This window comes from Cervus canadensis, chromosome 29 (genome assembly GCF_019320065.1).
Source record: "Cervus canadensis isolate Bull #8, Minnesota chromosome 29, ASM1932006v1, whole genome shotgun sequence".
Taxonomy (NCBI): Eukaryota; Metazoa; Chordata; class Mammalia; order Artiodactyla; family Cervidae; genus Cervus; species Cervus canadensis.
In genome coordinates this window covers 23,207,165-23,231,270 of record NC_057414.1, presented here as the reverse complement: position 1 = coordinate 23,231,270, position 24,106 = coordinate 23,207,165, and the positions used below count along the sequence as shown (strand labels likewise).

At 48.1% G+C, this 24,106-nt stretch overlaps 1 protein-coding gene across 12 annotated transcripts in view; it reads left to right on the top strand.

The window, feature by feature from the left end:
• NAV2 (neuron navigator 2) overlaps positions 1-24,106 on the top strand; it is an 874,724-nt gene that overhangs the window by 509,287 nt on the left and 341,331 nt on the right. Inside the window, exon 1 of one of the 12 annotated variants that reach the window (XM_043451130.1) lies at positions 16,632-16,917. The exons of the other annotated variants lie outside the window; for them this stretch is intronic. Coding sequence (XP_043307065.1) covers positions 16,867-16,917 — 51 coding nt within the window. The 5' untranslated portion in view covers positions 16,632-16,866. Of the gene's footprint in view, positions 1-16,631; positions 16,918-24,106 lie in introns of those variants that run through there. 12 annotated transcript variants of the gene reach the window in all.

Sequence of the window (24,106 nt, the reverse complement as noted above, 5' to 3'; positions counted from 1 at the left end):
ACTCTTTAAGCCTCCGTTTTCTCAGTCAATCAGGGATTCCCTGGTGGCTCATGTGGTAAAGAGTCTGCCTGCAATTCAGAAGACCTGGGTTCGATTCCTGGGTTGGAAAGATCCCCTGGAAGAGGGTATGGCAACCCACACCAGTGTTCTGGCCTGGAGAATTTCATGGACAGAGGAGCCTGGTGGGCTACAGTCCATGGGGTCGCAAAGAGTCAGACGTGACTGAGGGATTTCACTTTTCACTTTGACTTTTCTCATCAATGAAAGAGACAAATGGAGAACATTTTCCTTGTAGATTGTTATGTGCGTGACTATCTTATTTCACACAAAAGTCTTTAGTATATTCTTTTTTCCAACTACATCAGTAACATCATCATTTTTTACATTTTATGTGACATTTGTCACAACAGGCATTCCAGAACTGAGGCATTTGAGGTGGCAGATACTAAATGATCATCTGGATCAATATTGCCTTAATAGGACACTTGCACATTCTTAACAGTTGTAAAGTCTCCTTCCCCTTCATTTTGGTGATCAACAATACTAATGTAAATGTATTTGGTTTTTTGAAGTTCGCAGGGTATTAATATGCTGTAGCACTATGTAAATTTAAAGAAGTCATACATAGCATTTATTATCTTGGTATAAGAAAATGACATTGTATATATTTTGTCCATGTATGGCTTCCTCAGTGGCTCAGTGGTAAAGAATCTGCCTGTCAATGCAGGAGACTCAGGTTCGATCCCTGGGTTGGGAAGATGCCCTGGAGAAGGAAATGGCAACCTGCTCCAGTATTCCTACCTGGAGAATCCCATGGACAGAGGAGCCCTGTGGGCTACAGTCCATGGGGTCTCAAAGAGTCAGACATGACTTAGCAACTAGACAGTGTTTATACATATCTCCACTTCGATATCTGATCATCATCTTAAACTGATCATGGCCAAACCTGAACTTTGGATTTCTCACACCTGTCTTACCAACTGCTTTCCTTCCGCATGTCAGTAAATGAAACCAACATTTCATTACATCATCAGTTGCTCAAGCTAAAAGCCTGAGTCATCCTTCATGCCTCTCTTTCCCTCACATCTCATATTCAATTGATGACACAAATTATGTTTCCAAATTGAACCCTTCTCCTACACTGTTGCTGGAAATGTAAATTGATATAGTCATTATGGAGAACAGTATGGAGATTCCTTTAAAAATTAAAAATAAAGCTACAATATGATCCAGTGATCCCACTCCTGGGCATACCCTGGGAGAAAACCATAATTCAAAAAGATACGTGCATCTCAATGTTCTTTGCAGCACTATTTACAATAGCTAGGACATGCAAGCAACCTGAATGTCCATCCACAGAGCAGTGGATAAGGAAGATGTGGTACATATACACAATGGAATATTACTCAGCCATAAAAAACAATGAAATAATGCCATTTGCACCAACATGGATGAACCTAGAGATTGCTGTACTGAGTGGGGTAAGTCAGACAGAGAAAGACAAATATCACATGATATTGCTTATATGTGAAATCTAAAAAATGGAGGGGGTACAAATGAACTTATCTACAAAGTGGAAAGAGAGTTGCAGATGTAGAAAATAACTTACACTTACCAGGGAGCAAGGTGCTGTGATGTGCTGAGTCGCTTCAGCCGTGTCCGATTCTTTGTGATGCCATGGACTACAGCCTGACAGGCCCCTCTGTCCATGAAGACACTCCAGGCAAGAAAACTGGAGTGGGTTGCCATGCCTTCCTCCAGGGGATCTTCCCAACCCAGGAATTGAACCCAGATCTCCTGCATTGCAGGTGGATTCTTTACCATCTGAACCACAAGGGAAGGCCAGCAGTGGGTAGCCTATTCCTTCTCCAGGCCCCAGGAAGTAAGGTGGGGAGGGATAAATTGGGAAATTGGTGTTGATATATACACACTACTATACACAAAATAGGTAACTAATAGGAACCTGCTGGTTAGCACAGGGAACTCTACTCAATACTCCGTAATGACCTACATGGGAGAAGAATCTGAGGAATCATAGATATATTTATATGTATATCGGATTCACTTTACTATACCCGTGAAAATAGCTCAACACTGTCAATCAGCTCTACTCCAATAAAAATAAAACAAAAACTCCCCCCAAGCCGAATCCTCACCACAGCCCCCAGGAGCATCGCAGACACAGCCACCGTCCTCTCAGTCCGGGTGGGTGTGGCGGCAGCTCCCGGAGCCCTTTTCTGGGTTTTCCTGCGGTGGGGCCGGAGGAAGCGCTGACAATAGACCTCAGGCCATACCATTGGCTTGTGCAGGGCCCCCGGCATCTGCTGCCCGGTGACTCCCCACAGTACTGGAAATGAAGCCCAGACCGCTTAGTGGCCTTCAGATCTCAGTCTGAGGGGATAACTAAACTTCTGCAAAGCTCCAGACAGAAACTGGTTTAGGTTTTGTGGGCCACATAGGCTGTGTCACAAAATCACCTCCTTCTTCCTTGCCTTCATCTTTCTGTCTGTTTCTCTCTCCATCTGTCTCCTCCTCCTCCTCCTAACTCTTTACAAATGTTGTAACGGTTTCCTATGTCTGTGAGCCTATTTCTGTTTTGTAAATGAGTTCCTTTGGACCTTTTATTTTTTTTTTTAGATTCCACATATAAGTGATATCATATGATATTTGTCTTTGTCTGACTTACTTTGCTTACTATGATACTCTCTAGGCCCACACATGTTGCTGCAAATGGCACTATTTCATTTTTTTTAAATGACTGAGTGGTAGTCCATTGTATATGTATACCACATCTTCAGTTACGGTTACCAAAGAGAAAGGCGAGGGAGGGTAGTGAATTAGGCACTTGGGGTTAACACATGAACACTAGACTACTATACATAAAATAGATAAACAAGGACCCACTGTATAGCATAGGAAACTATATTCAATATCTTGTAGTAATGTATAATGGAAAAGAATCTGGGAAAGAATGTATGTGTGTGTGTGTGTGTGTAATTGAATCTCACCCACCTCTCACCCTCTGCCTTGCTCACTCTGCTGTAGCCTCAGTGGCCTGCAGGCTGCCCGTGAGCACAACCACCACCCTCTGCTAAGGGCCGGGCACGCTCCAGACCTGTTTCCTCAAGTCACTTCATGGCTCACTTCCTTCCTTTGTTCAAGTCCCCGCCGGCAGGTGTCTCCTTGGCACTCGCCCCTCCCCCGCAGGCACCCTGCCCCTCACCCGGCTGTACCCTTTTTTTGTATCACATCCTATACATTCACCCCTTTGTCAGTTCTGCCACTGCAGAATGTCAGCCCCTCGATGTCAGGCTGTCTGTCTTGCTCCCCACTCTCTCGCCAACACCCAGAAAAGAACCTGGCGCTTAGTGGTCATTCAAAAATTACTTGCTGGATAAGTTAATAAATGTAAAAAAAAAAAGTTCTGTTGCCAGATAGTTTTCAGCCCCTGTAATATCCTTCATGCACAGCAAGGCGGCCCTTCTTTATAACCACTCAGCCCTGTGGGCTCTGGCTAGTAAAGACAGACCAGGTGAAGACACCACGCTGTGCTCTGGGTGACAGCAAGGACTGTGAGAAGCCAGCTCTATGTGCCGTGGGGTCTGAAGGTGAATCCAAGTGTGAACAGGGGAGGAGCAGCGGGAGGAGGGGAGCGAAGCCGGGCTTTGAAGGGAGGGGAACTGTCCAGCTCTCAGGAAGCTGATGTCACTGGAGCATCCTTGGCTGATAAGTGCTCAGTGGAGCCGATTCCTGATGTCTCTTGAGGATGGAGAGAAGCATCTCTTGGAGCCACAGGAAGAGCACTGAGATAAACTGTCCCTCCCTGGAATATACAGCTAAACCAGCCTTCGATCCTGTTAGCAGAGACATTGAAGAGATGGTGCTTATCAGGTCCAGATGGGACATGGTGGAAAGATCTAGTATTTCTGGAGCCACTGAATAGGACATAGTGACTCCCAGCCCCAGGCACAAACACCCCAAAACCTCTTCCGAGGGGTCCCTTTGGATTGGCAAGTGAGGGGGGTACATCTAGAGCAGGCAGATATACCCTTCTCCCACCCTACACCCCTACCCGGCCTTGTTCCAGTCCAGATGTCATTGCAAAAGAGAGGCTGGGCCCCTTCCACCCAGGGGGTGGATGGGATGCTGCATAGGTGGTCCTATGGAGGACTCCCAGGCAACTTGGTGCCAACATCCTCAAGTTCTGGCTCAGGGTCAGACAGTGAGCCTTGGATCAAGCAGTGAGATTGGCTATAAACTGACTCATACACCACTCAAACCCACCCCTGCCCCAGGAGCCAAGTCGGGAAGTGAAAAGATATAGGCATCTCTTCCTTGGATGCCCCTTAGAATAGAAACTGGGGAGTGTAGGACAGGGGAGCCTGTTTACTGTCGAGATTGTAGAATTTTATGTCCAAGATCAAGAGTCTAGCTCTTGATTTTAGAAAATAAGACAGGTATAGAACATGGGGGAAATTGCAGTGGTATTACAAATCAGACTGTCCATCACAGCCGTGCCTCAGGTGCTGTAAGCAGGAGGTCAGATGGTTTGGGATCTGATGACTGGTCTGCTGTGTGACTTTGGACTAGTTACTTGACTCTTCTGGCCTTTGGTGTTTTCACTTGTACAACGGTAGCGGTAAGTCTTGACATCATTATCTCATTGAGTTATTAGGATCACCAAGGAATTAAGAAAGTCTTTGCAAAGTTAAAAAGGCTCTAGTTATGTGTAATTTGATCCCTAATCAAGTTGTGTGAAATAGTAATACCAATAGAAACAAGAAACATCCAATGAGCACTGACCATGTGCCAGGCACCATGCCCAGTGTTCATATGCGTGTCACATGTGGTCCTCAACGGCAACCTTGAAAGAGGGCGCTCCATATATATGTCCCCATGAGCAGATGAGATCATAGGCCTCACAAGAAGTTAAATAACTTGCCCCAGGTCACACAGCTAGCCAGGGTGGACCAAAGTCTGAATTTAAGCAGTTTGTTTCCGGAGGATGTCCTGGGACCATGGGGCCTAGAGCCCCGATCTCCAGGCTGCCGGTCCAGCCTCTGCCTTGGCTTCCTTGGAGAAGATAACCACAGTCTGTCCAGAGAAGACCAATTCATCACTATCTCATCTCTGCAGAAGGGTTCAATCCCTGCCAACTGCAGAGAGGCTGTGGGGCCTTGACGTAGCCTGATGTCTATCAACTCTGACAGCCGAGGGTTCCAACAGGTTGCTATATCCCCCCAGTCCTGGGACACTGGAGAGATGCAGGAAAGAGGAGCTCCTCCAGGTTATGGGGGCGGGGGTGGGGGCAGCTGAGTGGGGCAGCACTTTCTCACTGGTGAGCCTCCCTCCTCGCACGTGGAGTGAGTCTCAGAAAAACATTTCCTTGAGAAAGCAGAACGGAGGCAATCTCTGAAGGGCAGGGCTGTCGTTTTCCATGTTCTCAGCAGGAAGAAGAGAAGGAAAAGCAGTCAGCACTCCGTCCCCTCGGCCCCTCCATCAGGAAGGGGTCTGGGCAGCCCCCCTGCAGGACACCACAGCACAGGAAGGCGCCGCTGCGGGGCAGGGCTCTTTACTCAGACAGCCTGGTATTACTCCGTGTGGTGGAGGTTGGTGAGTTCGGCCAACAGGAAGTGGCAGATAAGAGCTTCCGGGTGCAAGCCTTTTCAGGTGGCCCAGGGTGGCGAAAGGACATGAAAACAGGTAGAAGAGGAATTCTTGAAAGAGCTGTGGCCTTAGTCCTAGACCAGAGAGGACCCAGGAAGCCTGGGCTTGTCAAACATCTGGGGGCTGCCTGGAGGCAGGTGAGTTTGAAATGGCCCCCATGGAGTTGAGGAAGGAGAGGCAGGGACTAGTGTAAGGAAACACGCAGGAATCTCATAGAAGGCAAGCGTAATGTAACAGGCAGAAGCTTCCAGAAGGGAGAAGAACCACCCTGCAGGCAGTGAGCGCTCCGTCACTGCAGGCGGTTCAAGCAGAGGCTCTGGTAGGATGAGAACTCAGGAATCCTTGAGGACCGCACTGCCCTGAGAGTCTGTGGTTGTGAGAAGAGGGAAGGTGGGAAGTGGGATGGAATGGGATGGGAGTGGTGGCATATTCCCAGGTCTGGCTGCCCTGGCCTTTTCCTGCCCTCAAGCTGGACCTCAGCTCTCCCTCCCCATTCTATCTTGGCCTTAGTGTCCCGGGACCACCGAGCTCACTATTTTCCTCCCCACAATAACTACTAATCCCTCAGTCCTGACCTCATGCACCCTGCTTGTTGCTGCGTGATGCTACTAGATAGTGACTCATTCTGGCTGGCTGTGTTACCTTTCTCAGGTAATATGATGCCATCACCTGGTACAAAGCCCTTGTTCCTGGAGCAATGGTTCTCAATCATTAGTGGGCCTCAGAATGAACTGCAGGGCTTGTAAGAAAACACAAGTTGCTGTCATTGGAAGGACTGATGCTGAAGCTGAAGCTCCAATACTTTGGCCACCTGATGCAAGGATTCGACTCATTGGAAAAGACCCTGATGCTGGGAAAGATTGAAGGCAGGAGGAGAAGGGGATGACAGAGGATGAGATGGTTGGATGGCATCACCAACTTAATGGACATGAGTTTGAGCAAGCTCCAGGAGGTGATGAAGGACAGGGAAGCCTGACAAGCTGCAGTCTATGGGGTTGCAAAGAGTCAGACGTGACTGAGTAACTAAACCACAGCAACAACCAGAGTTTCTCATTCAGTAGGCCTGGCATGGTACCCAGAAACTGGCATATCTAAAAAGTATCCAGGTATTGATGATGCTGCTTGTCTGAAAACCACTCTTTGAGGATCATTGCTCTAGACAACCTGAAAGGCCTGAAATCTTAGGTCCAAGGCTATGGATTCAGGCAAACCCATGTTGGAATCCCAGTTACACTATTTATGAGCTATATGATGATTGACAATTTACCTAACATCTCTGTGCTTCCATTACCGGCTCTGTAAAATGTTGATGGTACCACTTTCAAAGAGTTATTGTGAGGATGGAAGATGATGATTAGCTTAGACAGTGTTGGGGACATGCTAAGTAGGCAAGTGGGGATTTTAGACACCCCATCTCCACCTCCATGTGATAGTGGTGTCAGAGCAGAGAAAGGCATGCATTCTCGTCCAACTACACCCCGTGTGTTGGGCTCGTCCCATGTTATGCTTTCCCCATATACTCTGTGCGTCCTAGAAGAATGGGGATTCATCAGCAGTGGGGCCAGCCTTCAAATCTTGGTTTTATGTCAGAGGCCAGCCACACATTCTGAGTGACTAGTCCTTGGGGTGATTCTGCAGGAGGAGCCAGCTTGCATGTAGGACACACGAATTAGAATGGGATCATCTAAGGTCTCTTGCCCCTTTTCTGTTAGAGTCCCAGAGCCCCTCTTACTTGTAACTCATATCCTGTTATAAAGATATAACTGATAGTTATAATAATTGAAGTGCAGACTTAAGCCTCTTGCTGCAAAATCTCAAAGTGAGAGAATCTAGGGGTGACTTCAGATGGCCTGGAGCTGTTCTGAATGTTGCTGAAGAAAGGGTTCCTCTGGGAAAACACATGCCAGCTTCCACTCTGTGGGAGACAAATCGTGAAGTGGGTTACTTGGAATTACAGCTGGAGAGATGCTTCCTCCAAAGAGTTCTATAGTCAACTTTGGGAAGTACTCCATTTCTGGTTTCCTACTTGAGCTCCAGGATGCTCACTAGCATATTTAAGCCTCCTAGGAGTCCTGCAGTTAAGAGACATATGCAAACTATTGAACAAAGTAAACTTTGCTTACTACCAATTTTGGGAAACTAGTTCTAGGAATTTACAGCTTCTGGGTGCCTTCATACATAGTATCCCACCTGATTTTCAAAACAACTCTGAGAGGTAAATATAATCATACCCATTTTATAGAAGAGGAGACAGATTTATAACTTGCCCCAGGTCACAGAGCTATTGAAAAACGGCCTACCATTGCATGATCTGAGAAAGAATTTGGTGCATTTGATGGAATTTTATTTGTAGTAACAACAATCATAAAAACCAAGCAAAAACAAGCCAAAAACCAAAACAAAACCCCACTAAATGGGAATGGTACCTATTTTATCAAAACCCTTTCAGTGGACTACATTTATAGTAATTTTTCATGTTAGACTCACATTATATTATGATGTTGCCACAAAGAGAGATGGAACAGCACAGGTTAAGGGCGTAGATTCTGCATCTTAACAGAGTTTAATTCCAAGAGATGTCTGTTGACAGTTCTGTGAACTTGGGTGAGTTATTTCACTTTTCTATCCTGATTCACCCTCTGTAATTTTCAAATCTATTTCATAAGGTTTCACATGAGGTTTTACAATGCAAAGTTCTCAGAATGGTATCTAACACATAGAAATTCACTGGTGAAAGCATCAATTATTATTACTGCTATTGCTTTTGTTAATAATACTCTTATTACGTAAAATCCACTTGTCTTGAGAACCCATGAGAGTGGATTTGGATAGCAGCCAATAAGATCTAAGTCCTAGCTTGGCCCTCTCATTAAACAGCTGTGTAACTTTGGACAGTTGACTTAACCCCTTTTTGCCTCAGTGTCCCCTTGGAAAATCATGCCAGCCATCCAACGTAGTTCATAAATCGTTCTAAAAATTGTTCTCTGGGTAACTGATGAGAAAGTGCTTTCATAAACATAATACCAGGTCATCTCGTGTTCTTGATGTTCACATTTAACTGGGGCATGACCAGAGACAAAGCTGTGAAAGGGGGCTGGCTTGAAAGTACCTCTCTACTCTTAGTCTAGGATCTGAGAAATGGCCTCAACTGCTGAGGCCCTTTGATCAACAGCAGCAGTAATTATGACCAGAGTAATTTCATGGGCCTACACGGAAGCCAGAAGGGAGTTGTTAGTGGTGCTGGGAGTTTTCCTCTGCTAAACAATAGCGCCCTCATTCTGGGATTTCCCGGGCTGTCCTCTGTTGACGTTGGACGAGAGGGTGATTGTGTACACACACTGTCTCAGCTGGTGCATCTCAGACATCTGTTTCCTCCTGTGTTTCCTCATCTCAGACCCTGTGGACTGGATCCAGAGTGCCAGCCCCGATCCTGTCCTCAGGGGCCTTCATCATGGTCACCCTTTCCTGGGGGTGGGGGTAGGGGAGGGAGGAGCCTTGTTGGTGGATTGTGTACACGGCTGTGTGTGTGTGTGGCCATCTCCTGTGAGATCAGGATGCCTAATAAGAGTGGAATCAATTTACCTACCGTTTTTGTTCCAAGGGGAAAAAAAAACCCACCGGGGAATAATTTTTAGCCCACTTGTAGGATATTTGTGTCCCTTTAATCGTTCCATCATGTAACTTTTCCGTGAAAATCAATTGCACTCCCAAGAGCAGAGTTATTAGTGAGGCGCTTGGTTCCTCAACAGTCCCCAGGAAGTGTAGACCACGGCCCCTTGGGAAAGATACTGCCTCTTAAATTGCTAACCTTAATCCTTGGTGACCAGCACTGGCCCAGAATGAAAGGGCTGATCCCACAGGGAAAATAAAATAAACAAAACCACACCACCCTCTCCCCCACCAAACCACAACCACCGAAAACCAAACAAAGCAAAACCCGGCGACCCAGCACACCCCAGTGAGTCTGAGAGCAGATCTGTTCCAAACTGTTTCTCTGAATCACTCAGATGCAAAACCAGAACAGAGGACAAAAATTAGAAGCCACTGAACTTTCTTAAGTGCTTTGACAATAGCTGTCCATATTTCTGTGCCCGCAGTTTTGTGGCAGAATTTTTTTTTTAATTTTTTTCTTTTTTTTTTTTGCTCAAGTCATTTATTTCACCTTATGTGAACCCCTAGCCCAACTGAGTAGGCTAGATAAGCCCCAAATAAGTCTTTAAGTCACTTCCCAAAACATCTTTGGGTCCCCACGCCCTGACACCTCCTTCGGGTTAGAGCTGGAGACGGTGCTCTTCAGAGGGTGGGAGTTAGAGGGAGGATGGGCTGGGTGGAGGCCCTTCAAAAGGGGGTCAGAGGTCACCCGAGGATTGTGCAGTTTCTACCCTTTATCAGCTTCATTGAGGCGGTGGGAGGGGGAGGGGCTGGAGGAGGAGCCCCCAGGCCTGGGGTGTTGAGTAGAGCAAATAAATACCAGGGGCACCTGGCAACCTCGGATACGAGGGATAAACAAGCTCACTCTTCAGAGAGGTGTCCTCTGTTGTCTGGGACCAGTTCGGCTGCCCTGTGGAAGTCAAAACCTCTTGCCCTGGAGCTTTGAAGTTAGCCTTTACTTCCTTATTTGTTCACCCTGATTTTTTTACCCCGTGCCCCTTACATGTTCGGCAGTGTTTAGGTTGACTATAGAGAAATATAAGGCAGAATTTAAAAAGCTCTCCTTCTAGTAACCTTTAAAAGGAAATATCAGATATCCAGATTCTCAGCAAACACATGACTCTTTAGTCTGAGTAACCGTGGACTTCTGATTTCTTCCCAGGGGTCTGCCCAAGATGCCATCTCTGGTGCTTCCGGCCTCCCAATTCGGTTGGGTTTATTTTTCACACATTTTGCACGTTCTAGTGGAAGGAGTTATATACAGGGATTCTTCTGGAAGACGGGGGGAAGGGGAACTGGATGATCTTTCTGCCCCCTATAGCCCTGACATTCTGAATTTGTCAATTGTGTTTCATTATACCAATGATAAGCCAAGCACTATTCTGCCTGTACAAAGATGACTAAAATAGAGCATGGATTTCTAAGCAACTTATGGTCTAGTGGTAATAATATTAATATCAATACTAATATTCATACCAGCAAATAAAATGTACCAACCCTAACTCCAAAAGAGGATGGGCTGTTTTATAAAGGCTGTCAAGAAGATAGAAATAGACTACTGGGGACCACAGAGGAGGGTGTGTTCTGATGGGGCAGGGATTTAAGAGAAGTTCACCCACGGCATTAGTCTTGCTCAGGGTCCTGAAAGGACAACATTCTTTCAGGATATCATGCAGCAGAGAATGGAGGGACAAGCACTTGCAACCTGAGGGAACAGCCCAGCCAAGGGTGTGGTGGTGTGCCCGTGGGTGGCCTAGTCCAGAGGGGGTGGACAGACCACTGGGACGTTGGGAGGAGCGACTGGGGACCCTGTTCCACCCAGAAATCCTCTATCACCACCTGACCCCTGTCGCCGGAAGAAAGAAAGAAAATTGTGTGCCAGGAAGCAACCGATTAAACCCTGTTCATGGAACACATGACAGGCAGTGGCACTTTATATGCTGGGAGATGCCTTTACATAATTCTCTATCTTAAGAAAAAAGGGGAGAGGCCAGAGTGGAGAGAAGTCCTTTGCTAGCCCAGCCAGCCCAGCCCTTTCTAGGGGCGTATTCATTCATTCATTTGTAGATTGTCACTGTGACAAGGTGTCTGCCCCCTTGAAAGTCATGTGGCTTACTCTCAAACCCTCCAATCATTTCTGCAAGACCCCCTGCAGACCCCGGTGTTCCCAGGCTGACCTTCAGGTTACTCAGGCTGGCAGAGGGGAGACGGGACCTCCCGTGCTCAGACCTTCCTTGTCCCTGACTTTCGGCAAGAATTTGTTTCTTCAGGAAGGATTAGTGCTTTTCTAAAATTGGGTGCTCAAGTCTGGAAAGCCTGCCAGCTGAGTACTTCCTCAAACCTTTTATTTTAATTTTTATACACCTTCTTTCCCCATAGCCAAGACCATAGGGCCCTTCCAGAGTGGTACAGAGACTTCAAATAAGCCTGAGAGCCCCTGGCAAAAATTTCTGCTCACAAGTCCTCTTCATTATCCCAGGGATGGCATTTCTGGGCTTTCATTTCCTGTATGTAGTTTGACAATAATACAGACATTGCAGAGATAGGGGGTCAGGCAGACTGACCTGTCTGGGGTGTCTGAGTTGGTTGAATAGAGTCAATCACTCTCCCTCTCTGACCTTTCTTAGCAGGGCTGTGATGAATAAGTAAGTGAAAGTTGATCTGTGCCATGCTTAATAAATAGCTGCTAATATGGCTAGAATTTTCATTTGACAGGTGATGCTAAGCTTTTCTGTGGTCCTTTGCTATTTGATGTTGGTTATTCATGGGGGTGGGGTGGGGAGGAACAGTGGACTCCCCATGTCTAGCTAACTAGCTTATCCCTCACTCTGTGGTGCACACTGCTTCTGGTTGAAACTTTGTCAGCCTTGGGCCAACCACATAAAAGCTGGCATCTCCCCACTGTCCGCCTTATGTGTGGGTGGAAAGGCACCAGCCCACATTCAGGCCCGTCTAGAGAGCCCGTGTTGTCTGCCGCTCCCCGGGCCAGCCTCCACGGCGTCTGAACTTTACCCCATTAGTCACTGCTTTGGCTGGAAGAGTGGAAGACCCCTGTTAAACTGAAATCCGTTATCTGGGAAACACATTAAGCCATTTACAGCTGGACACAAATTGGTTTATCAGACAGGAGCTGGACTTGCAGGAGTTAGGAGTGAGAAGGAGCTTGAGAGATCATCAGGTATGGGCGAGGAAAAGAAAGTTCATGGAGGAGCCAGTCTCTGATATTCTAAACCTCAAACTGTGCTTTCTGGATTCTTCTTTCCTCCTCATTCTGCCTTGAGGAGCAAGATGGACTCCCCCACTTTCATTCATGAGATATGTATTATGTGTCCACCGAAGCTTGGGCTGCAATTCCGAGTAGAGAGGAGAGTCTACGGCCATACTACCCTGAACGCACCCGATCTCGTCTGATCTCGGAAGCTAAGCAGGGTCGGGCCTGGTTAGTACTTGGATGGGAGACCGAGTAGAGAGGAGGGAAGACAGATGTGGGAATGAGCCAGTGCTGGATGGTATGAGATGGATCTCTTGGATGCTGGGGATGGAAAGATCTAGAACACAGGACACTCTTGGCAAAGGGCAGAGCTCAGCCTCTCGGGCTTCAGCACCACTAGGGGTTGCCCAACACTGGGACCTGGAGTCCTGCCTCATGGCTACTGTGAGAGTGGAAGAGAGGCCACCCTCAAGGAGCTGGGCTAAGCTGAGAGTGTCACCTCCTGTGAGGGTCAGCGCTGAATTGTCAGGCCCAGGGGAGAGGTCAGAAGGCCAGAGCCTGAAAAAAGAAGCCAACAGCTGGGAGGAAGCAGACCCCACTTCAGGGCAGACCCTCACAAGCCTTGTTCCCACCAGCTTAGTCTTATGTGATTCACACGCAGAGAGGCTGATCTCTTTCTCTGAATTCACATCAAGGGCTTTGGTGGCAGAAGACAGAAATGGGAGGAAGAAGAAGAAAAGTTCTGGGAGAGGCACCTGGTGAATGAGAAACAGCTCTCCAAGGGATAGGAGGCTTAAGGCACCATGTCTGTCTCTGAAAATCTGCAGGGTCCTGACACCTGGTGAACGCACAGCCATTACCCCTTGGAGTCACTCAGGGCGTCTGTGGATTGCTGTGACATCAGTCTCCTTTTTCACACACCACTCCTCATTCAGGTCCTTATTCTGTCTCCCCTCTGTGATTTCAACAGCCTTCCAACTGGTCTCCCTCCCTCCAGCCTCTACCTTGTCAAAGCCATCCTCTTGCTATTTAATAGAGGTCCACCTATAAAACGGGAACTTGGTCAAATCACTCTCCCAGTTCGTAAGAATTGAACGCAGAGTCTCCTTCATAAGGACCTAGCCTGCTCCAGCCTGACACATTGCCCCACTTCCTGCCACTGCATCTTCACATTCTGACCACACAGAACCTACCATGCTTTTTCAGTCCTTTGTACCCTTGAAACGTGCTATTCTTTTTTTTTTTTTTTATTCTATCTTCTTGGGATGCATGCCTCCTCTCTTCAGCCTGCCTTCATCCTTCCAGATGGAGGCCAGTGTCACCTCCCTGAATTTCTTCCAGTCTTGCTCATAACTTTTTTCTTTCTGGCCCAGCCATATATAGCCGTGTATAGCCCTCTTTTGAAGCACTTGTTACATTGCACTGCAACTAGTAATATATGTGTCCATCTTCCAGTAGAATGTATATGTGCATGGTAGGGGTGTGTACACACACACCCTCTGTTGATTCCCAATACCCAGCACAGAGCTGGGCAAGTGAGTCATGGTAGGTGATCAAGGAGTGTTTGCTAAAGAAGCTAGCATACCTGTGGTCTGATGGGTGTGAGATCTGAAAGCCAAGGCCATGGGATTTATTCTCTTTAATTAAAGCTGGGGCAGGTGCCCTCTCAAAAGGCACCCCTACCAGGTCCTCCGTGCACCATGAGTGGTGTTTTCTATCTTTGACCAGTCAGATTTTGACTGGGGACCAAATGCTCAGTGGCTTCCTAGAGACATGTGGCTTTTTAATGTTCTAAGTATCCTAGAGAATGTGATAAAACTGTAGATGCTTCCCCAGAAAACATACAAACACCCAGTCTCATAATATTTTCTTACAACCAGAAGGTCTCTGGACTCCAAGAAACTCCAGCTTAAAGCAGCTGCAATAGAGAGCTTGTGTTTTGCTCTCTTGGTCAATAAGCTTTTGTCCAGATTTATTTTCAGGAAAAAAAGTTATTTTAGAATTTTTCCAAACACATAAGCATATTTTAATGTGGAATATGCTTTTTAAATGCCACCTGCTCTCCCCTTTCTATGTTTCCCTAGGATGTGCCCCTTCCCTGGAGGAGCAAAGATGACTGTCTGTGTTTCACTGTCCAGAAATATATGTGGAGATATACACTGAAGGGTCCCTTGCAGACGTTCAGTCTAGGTCAGGGCCTCCAGCAGGATGTGGGACGTGGGCTGTGCTGCCGGGGTCTGGCTCAGTCCTCATTGCAGAGGAAGTTGCATGAACTTAGAAAAGGTCAGTTGTCAACAGTTTTCATTTCCTTCAGCTCCCACTCTGCACCAAACACAGTTCCAGGCACTTTGGGGGAACAAAACAGGCAAGGTCTCTGCTTTTGTGGAGTTTCTAATCTAATGGGATGAGGCAGAAAACAGACAAGAATACAGGTGGGTTAAACTCACAAAGTGAGTAGACCAAGGAAGGAAAGATGACAGTCCTGGGGTAGAAGAGTGTGGGAAGGAGAAGGTCGCTACCTGAAAAGTCAAAAGTCCCTTTGAGAAGGCGATGTGAAAATAAGACCATGGATAGGTCTAGGGGAAACCGGGACTCAGGAGAGGAACCATCAGGTGCAAAGGTTCTGAGGTGAGAAGGATTTCCACATGTGTGAGAAAAAGAAAGAAGGCCAGTGTTGTTGGAGTGCAGAAGTCAGGGGGAGAGGCTGGGAAACGAAGCTGCAAGTCACAGAAACAGGATTTTTCAACTCTGAAGGGAAAGCAAATCCTGAAAAATGTCGTGAGGTAAGGCAGCATTTTGATCTAGTTGCATGTTTTAAAGATCAATTTGAGAAGACCAGTACCGATTTTATCACCTCCCCTCATTGGGAACGGTTTTGACTTCCTGAAATGAATGCATAATCAAGCAGTTGCATGAGTTCTCTATCAGCAGGACAGAACCAGAATTTCCATCCCAAGATGTCAGTGCAGCCCGAATCAGATACAGCCCTGAGGTCTGGATGGCACGTGCCACCTTGCCATGGCGAGCAAAAGGATTCCTGAGCCTTTGCAGGGTACTGAAAATTGCTAGGGAGCCTTGGAGGGTCAGTGCTAGATTAAGGGACCCAAGCCAAGGGTTGAACAGGAAGGTGAAGAGATGCCAGCCACGCAAACTCTCAGAGGCAGGCACAGGGTGGAGGGGACCGGTCCCCAGGCTGCGGCAGGTGGAGGAGGCAGAAGGGGAAACCAAAGGCCACATTGCGTTCTCCTCGGTCCGCCTGTCCTCGTCTGTCCCCGCCCCCTCCACGGAGGTCCTTTCTCTGGCAGCAGCAGCCAGGTGTGTTTGAAAACACACCGCGTCCTTCACGTAGCAGGAAATAAATGATACTGGCGGAGCGGCGTGTGGGCTGGGGTGGGGAGTGTGTGTGTGTGTGTGTGTGTGTGTGTAGTGGGGGGCTGTCAGGGGGCGGGGAGGGTAGCAATGGTATATGCACCTCCAGTTGCTCCTGGGAAGCGTGTGTGTGTGTGTGTGTGTGTGTGTGTGTGTGTGTGTGTGGGCGTGGAGGGGGGTGACAGGGAGCGGAGAAGGTAGCGATGGTATATATCCACCTCCAGTTGCTCTTGGGGGGCGGCGGCCCCAGAGTGACCACTGTCGGACAACTTGAGTGAGTTCGGTGCAGAAACAAAATGCAGACGGAGCTGAGCGCACGTGGAGAGGGGCGCGGGCCGTGTCGGGGCTCCGGACCCGCGAGAACCGGGCAGCCACCGACTGCGCTCGGGTAGCCCCTGGGTTCCCGCCCCCGCGCCCCTCCGGACCTTCCCAAGTGCTGCCTGGCTGCCCCGCCCACCCACCCACACCCTCCGGGAGAGGCTGAAGAACCTCCCCTCCGCAACCACCTCTGCCCCTTCCCCTCCTCGAGCCCCCTTCCCCTCTCCCGCCGCTTCCGCGGCGGGGGTCCGGCCCGTAGAAGCGCCGGGGGCCGCGCGGGGCAGCCCGCGGGCCGGCGAGGAGGCGGAGAGCCCGCCGGCCCCGACCCCCCTCCGCCGCGGCCCCAGCGGCCCCCGCGCTGCGAGGCGCGGGCGCTCGGACGCAGGGGGAGCTGTTTGATTTGGCGGAGGCGGGGAGCGAGCGAGGGAGGCCCGAGAGCCGGGCAGCGCGGGCGCCGTGCTCCCGGGGAGGGTCCCAGCGCGCGGTGGCGGCCCCGGACGCCGGGGATGCCCGGAGGGGCCGGGGGCGGAGAGAACGACTCCGGACGGGGCGGCCCAACCTGCCGGCCGCGCGGGCAGGTGCTTCGGCCCCCTCCCCCTCTGTTTTTTTTTCTTTTTCCTCTTTTCCTTCCCTCCTTGCCTTGAAGTAAGATGAGCGTGATGCTGTGGCGCTGGGACCAGAATAACACCACCATGAAGCTGGTAAGGGTGGCTTGCAGCCCTCACTCCCAGGGCACTGCTCTGCTTTTTATTCCCCACCAGTCTCCCCCACCCCCACCCCTCCCATACCCATCAGGGCTGTCTCCCACGATGGAAAGCCCCTGAAGGGCGTCCCGTTCTTGGTATTTCCCTTATTGTTTTCAAAATAGATTTCAGGTGGTGTTTCCTTTTAAACTAGGAAAGTCGATGTGCATACGTATGTGTGAGCGATTGAAGGCGGGTGGGATGGGCTGCATATCTCCCAGACCCTTCCACCCAGGAATTCCTGGGGCTCTCTAGGGTTGCCCAAGCCGGGGATTGTCTCCTGCGCGTAGGTCCGTGCTCTCAAGGCGGGTCCTGGCTCAGCGTGGTCTGTCCCCCTCTCTCCACCCCGCCCTCATTGTGTTTTGATAGTTTGGGGTGCTAGCGAGTGTTGGTTTCTATTGAGGGTTGGCTTGTTTGGACAAATAAGCGTTGAGCCCAGCTTGAATATGCACCGCGACCTCTTCTGCCGCCTCTCACAATGCCTTCGTTTTCTTTCAAGCTTTTGAGAACCATCTAGGCTGCAGGTACTTTTTCCCTCCTCCGATTTCAAAAATAACCGCCCATCACTCTGGGGACGACTGCAGAGAGCGGCGTTTTTTCCTCTCTGCTCTAGGAAGCCTGAATGGTTTCTCCATAACAAGGGTAAAAAGGGATCGGGAGGCTCTTCTTTGGGTTTTGCTTTTGTGACTTCTTTATCTAATGGTTTCAGCTGGCGGGGACCTTAATTCCCCATGGAAGTCAGGCAGTACTGAGGCCAGGTCAGTTACCCCCTTGAATATCAGTTTCCTCCTCACTACATTGGGGCAAGTTTTCACCTTGTTGAGCGGACTGTGAGCATAAGAAATCATATTTGTAGGTTTCTGACCGAAACTAAGGGCTCAGTAGGGAATAGGTATTATTAATAAACTGGAATTAATACTTTTGGGGGTGAATTCTTTAAAGATGCTGCCCCCCCCAAAAAAAAAAATTCACAGCGGCTGCATTGGATACTAAGACGCTCAGTCAACCTAAGCTCGTTCTTCGTATAATGAACTTATTTGTTGGAAAAACGGCACCTTGCTTTTCATACTTCTTGTGTTATGTTTGGCCTGTCTCACTTTCAGCTACTATTTTACAACTTCGTTTAATGTGCTGTAACATGAGCGGACATTATGCACCTTCACTGCACTGTGTCAGGACTCCAGCTCCCTAATCCTTGCCTGGAATCTTTCTCCAGCCAGACTGCTGTGGGTGAGCCCAGAGTTTCACACATTTCCCCTCCAAGTTACACCTGAGATGCTGCTCTAAGATCCAGCGCGGGAAGTTTGGGTCCTGGTCTGGGCTGGGTAGTGACGGACAACCAGACCTAAAAGTTCTCAAGAGAGAAAGAAGTTATTTTCCAGGCAGGGAAAATGTGGCGCGTGGCAGGGGATGGTTTCTACAGCTTTGGTAGCAGGTGGCCACGGTAAGGGCTGGCATGTCCTCACGGCTCCAAAACAGCTGCCCCGTTTTAGCTTGTGGAGGGAGCGTTCCCCCACATGGGTCAAAGGTCAGCCTTTATTGGGTCTGTCTTGGGTCTTCAGATCTGAGGCTCACTTTTCAAATGAACTGTGAGGACCACCCAAGGTAGCTGTGGTCCAACCCAAGTACTCCTGTGCCAGGTGGGGGAGGGGCTGGAGGAGCTCGAACTGGGTGAGGCAACAGCTACTGTCCCAGGCAGGAGGAGCCACGGACTGCACCTTGACATTCAGAGAGCCTCTGCTACCCTCAAGGATGGGCCTCAGCTTTCTGCAGAATCCTCATGAAACCATGGCCACGTCATTAAGTGACACCTCGTTAGTTTGTTTCCTGTTTCATCCTTTGCTGATTGATTTACCTGTTTGTTAGGTGTTGACACTGTGCAGAGAGTCCTTTCACGGTGGGAGGCTGTGCTCCTCGGAAAAGACTTTGCTCTTAGGTGATTCTTGGTTGGAATTCTAGCCTTATCGCTTACTAATCTCAGAATCAGTTTTCTTCTTCTGTAAAAGAGTTTTATAGCCCTTTCCCCAGGCTGTGAACAGATGAAGTGAGAATATAGAAACAGGATCTGGCACTAAGGTCTGATATGTGCTGTGTGCTTTGTCAGTTGTGTCTGACTCTTTGCGACCCCATGGACTATAGTCCACCAGGCTCCTCTGTCCACGGGGATTCTCCAGGCAAGAATACTGGAGTGGATTGCCATGCCCTCCTCCAGGGGATCTTCCCAACCCAGTGGTTGAACCCAGGTCTCCCACATTGCAGGCAGATTCTTTACCATCTGAGTCACCGAGGAAGTCAAAGAATACTGAAGTGGGTAGCCTGTCCCTTCTCCAGGGGATCCAGGGGACCTTCTCAACCCAGGAATCAAACCGGGGTCTCTTGCATTGCCTGCGGATTCTTTACCAGCTGAGCGGGAAGCCCCAAGTCTGATATTTGGGTGTCTAAAAATGGGAACAATGGTTGTTTTTATTGTTATTTTCTTCAAAGGTAAATGTTCTGCTCTCCATTGTGTTGTTGGGTGAATGGTTTTTTTCTCCTAATGAGCTTGAAGAAAACAAACCTTTTTTTTTTTTTGTTTAAACCTTTGAGTCATTAGTGGTCCTCTGTAGGAAGGAACTCTCTAAGAAGTCAATTGTGTGTGAATAACCATCCCAGAATGGGGCCTGGGGCCAGAGGTGGGTGCCTGAACTTTTATCACTGGTGCAGTTCAATAAACATGAAGTCAGTTAACCCTTAGCTTGCAAGCTCACCGTTCTGATTGAGCAGTGGAACCAAAGGTTTTGCTTCATGTTCTATTTTAAGGTTAATTGGATGAAAATAAGGCTAAGAGTAATTAGAGGCAAAACCTGCATCTTTATGTATTATCTCTGCAGGGGGATGTCAGAAAGGCACCTGCCCACCTCGGGTAGAAGCCAGTAGCTGGTAGAGTCTTCTCTGTCCAAATCCCATCTGACAGGGTCATGGAGCCTTTGATGAAAGTGAGAGGAGGTGACTGACTGTTCAGACCTGAAGCACCCCTGGGAGGGGTAAGCCCAGGCCTAGAGCGTGATGTGGGTGGTTCTGACATCCTTATTGTTGCCTACCAACCCCCCCCGCCCACCCCACTTTCTTTCTCTGAGATTCTTTCAACTTGGGCAGGGCAGGGAGAAGAAAATGATGCCACTTCTGGAGCAGCTTGTGTCCTCTGAGAAGTGGCCGCGTCAAAGAATGAGGAGAGGAAAAGCACAAGGAGGTGGGGAGCGGCCTCGCTGCCTGTCCTCAGGCAGAGAGGTGGGCGCTCCAGCTAGAGAGGCCCCCGGCCACAGCTCTTCAGGAACTGCTGGCCTTGGGACCTGGTTGCAGCCTCTGTGGCCTTGCTATGTGCATCTGTAAACAGGTATCACATTTGCCAACAAAGGTCTGTCTAGTAAAAGCTATGGTTTTTCCAGTAGTCGTGTATGGATGTGAGAGTTGGACTATAAAGAAAGCTGTGCGCTGAAGAATTGATGCTTTTGAACTGTGGTGTTGGAGAAGACTCTTGAGAGTCCCTTGGACTGCAAGGAGATACAACCAGTCCATGCTAAAGGAAATCAGTCCTGAATATTCATTGGAAGGACTGATGCTGAAGCTGAAACGCCAATACTTTGGCCACCTGATGCGAAGAACTGACTCATCGGATGCTGGGCAAGATTGAAGTTGGGAGGAGAAGGGGATGACGGAGGTGAGATGGTTAGATGGCTTCACCGACTCAATGGACATGAGTTTGAGTAAACTCCGGGAGTTGGCGATGGACAGGGAGGCCTGGCATGCTGCAGTCCATGGGGTCGCAAAGAGTCAGACACAACTGAGCGACTGAACTGAACTGGGTATCACAGTGCCTCACAGAGTTACCATGAGAATTAGAAAGAAGTGTGTGTCAGATTTTGAACTCAGGGCCTGATGAGTTGACAAGCAGTTGTTTCTGCAATTACAAGATGATCCCATAGCGTGTGTGTGTGTCTCTCTGCACAGAGGAAATACTGAACAGAAATAGTCACACTTGTTACCAGTGCCCAGTTTTGGGGGTAGATTATCAAGGATTTTTTTTTTGGTCTATACTTTTCCTTATGTTTTAGTTTTTGTGCAATGACCATTATTTACATTTATCATCAAGGAAATACAGAAAATCGCACTGCTAAAATAATCATAGAATTAATTAACGTTCAGCCTATTAATAGCTAACATGCATTGATCCTTTACTTTGAGCTTTATTCCGTTTCATCCTTGCCATAGTACTGTGCAAGAGAAACTGTTATCCCCATTGTTGAGATGAGGAAATTACAGTTTGGTGGGGTAAGTGACTTGCCTAAGATTCCAAGGTTAGTTACACCCATGGCTGATTCGTGTCAACGTATGGCAAAACCACCACAATATTGTAAAGTAACTAGCCTCCAATTAAAATAAATTAATTGAAAAATAAAGATTCCAAGGTTAGTAACTCATACAACCTCTGTCTTGTCTGATGGCAAAGGCCTTGCCTTGAACTGCTCTGCCATAACACTGTGAGTGGGTCCTGGGGAGCAGCGAGGCCTTCTGCTGAGCTGGGTATGTGTGAGTGTGCTGTGGACAGACCTGGGCTCACTGCTGGGGTTTCTTCCTGCGGGGGCCTCTCTGTGAATTTCTACCTACTATTAACCTCTTTGGTCAGGGAGATGCAGTGAGTGAGGCAGGGACGAAAGGAAACAGAGTGTGCAGGGCTGGGTTGGGTCATCACCCTTCAGTGTCCTGGAAAATGCTTACAGGGCCTTCCCTCAAAAGTGGGGAGAAAGTGGCTCTGAATGAAGAATAATTGAGAATAATGATGATGAGGGACTGTGCCTCTGACCTCTGACCTTTCCCCAGAGAGGCATTGATCACAGGCCCCCTGGTCCTGCCCACAGCCAGGGTAACAAGCAGATTAAAAGAGGTCAGTGGGTTAAAGGGCCCCGTCTGCTTTTCTGCAGTTACACTGCCCCCTCCCAAAGGCCAGGATGCCATGGATGCTGCAGAGCCTGTGAGCAACCAGGTTCTGTGTTTAAAACGCAATGATCCTCCAGCTCTTATTCATCTTTCTGTGTGTGGACTGATCTTGTAGTGATAACTTTTGCTTCTTTCCTGGATAGAGCTGGTTGACCACTAATCTGAAGGTATTCCTCTCTTCTGCTGGAAAATAGCAGCAATTTCAGCTCTCAGAAACTTTTAGAACTTTTTCCTGCTTTCCACTAATTGTAACTGGCATAGATTTTACCATTTCCCAGGTACTGAAATCATCCTGTCCATTTTCTGCTAATTTCAAAAATCTCTAGAGCAAGAAATTCTATCCTTTCCTGGAGAAACCAGGAACATTTTCATGTGTATTTCTGCTGTGAGTAATGAGCCATCATGACCTTGATATGCTTTTCAGAATTGAAACCAATGCATGTAAGGAGGGTTTTGACTCTAATTACTGGGAAAATCAAGAAATGAATATCAGGAGAGGAGGAAAAAAAACACTTGAAATTAGTAAGTGACTTCCTTAGGGTAACTTTTTTTCCCCTTAAGGTAACTTTTTAAGGTACACATTTTCCTTCATTTTTGTGTTGATATGGTTGTTGAGATTTATAATTGGTCCCTCTGGTGACCCCACAGTGCTCACATTACTTCTGCAATTATTTTTGTGTGGAGCCAGCAAAAAAACACATATCAGTTCAAGTCAGTCGCTCAGCTGTGTCCGACTCTTTGCTCCCCCATGGTCTGCAGCATACCAGGCCTCCCTGTCCATCACCAACTCCCGGAGTTTACCCATACTCATGCCCATCAAGTCAGTGATGCCATTCAACCATCTCATCCTCTGTCATCCCCTTTTCCTTCTGCCTTCAGTCTTTCTCAGCATCAGGCTCTTTTCCAATGAGTCAGTTCTTTGCATCTGTGTGTATCTATGTGTGTGTGTGTGTGTGTGTATGTAGAAGATACATGATGCAAGGTTCTTCGCATATGTGTGTGTGTGTATATATATGTGTGTGTATGTGTAGAAGATATATGATGCAAAGAGCTCACTCATTGGAAAAGACCCTGGTGCTGGGAAAAATTGAGGACAAGGGGAGAAGGGGACAACAGAGGATGAGATGGTTGGATGGCATCACCGACTTGATGGGCATGAGCTTGAGCAAGCTCTGGGAGTTGGTGACAAACAGGGAAGCCTGGCGAGCTTCAGTCCGTGGGGTCGAAAAGAGTTGGACACAACCTAGCAACTGAAGAAGAAGAAGAACAACAACAACCTATATGTTTTGTTTCTGGCTTCTGTTATAAATGTCAGTCACCCAGAAAGCATGTGGCTAAGCTTTTCTTCAGGATGTCTAGGCTGTCCAGGATATATGGACCAGGTTGCCATCATCCATCTAGCTATGAGCCTAGGGCTACTGACCAGGTGACACAGTGGCTGTTCCCAAGGGTTGTTCATTTTGATCCAGATGTTGCAGATGTGTTGGCTCACGTTATAAAGTAGCAGCCAAGGAGGTGGAGAGGCTGTGAAAAGAGGGGATAGAATGAGTAGATAGATATTGTTTAAACAGTGTAATAAGAAGGTATTATGGAGATGTATGGGATGGCTGGGAGGATAGGAGAGGATGGTCCTTGCCACCACGGACACTAATTGCATCCATTCAGAACCCTGTGGAGTGGGACAAGCAGTATACGTTATCTTTGTCGTGGCAGAGAAGGGATGCATGCTCATAGGAATATGTTAGGACCCAAAACACAAACAAATCTATGGGGAGGAAGGTGCTTTAATCAGAGATTTACCAGCTCACATGTGTGCCCTGGATGTGTATCTGCAGAGGGTCCAGGGGGTGTCCTGGTTCACAGCTGAAGCTCCTGCCAGCTTCTCTGGCCTTGTTACTGTTGTGAAGTTTCAGGAATCCAGACTGCCCACTACATCATTCCTGGTAGGAAAGCTCTTGTATATAGGATCCTGCTTCCTAGTGAATGCTTACTTACTCCTTCATGGCATTCAAGGCCCTCTAGGTGATGGCCGTGTTTTAAATCTTGCTCTGCAGGGCCTCCAGATAGAAGCTGTTTGTTCTAATCAGCATGGTCAGCCCTGTGATTTTCCGCTTTCACTGCTCCCTGGGACTAAATGCTTCTTCCATCTGTCCATATTCTATTGTCTTCCAAA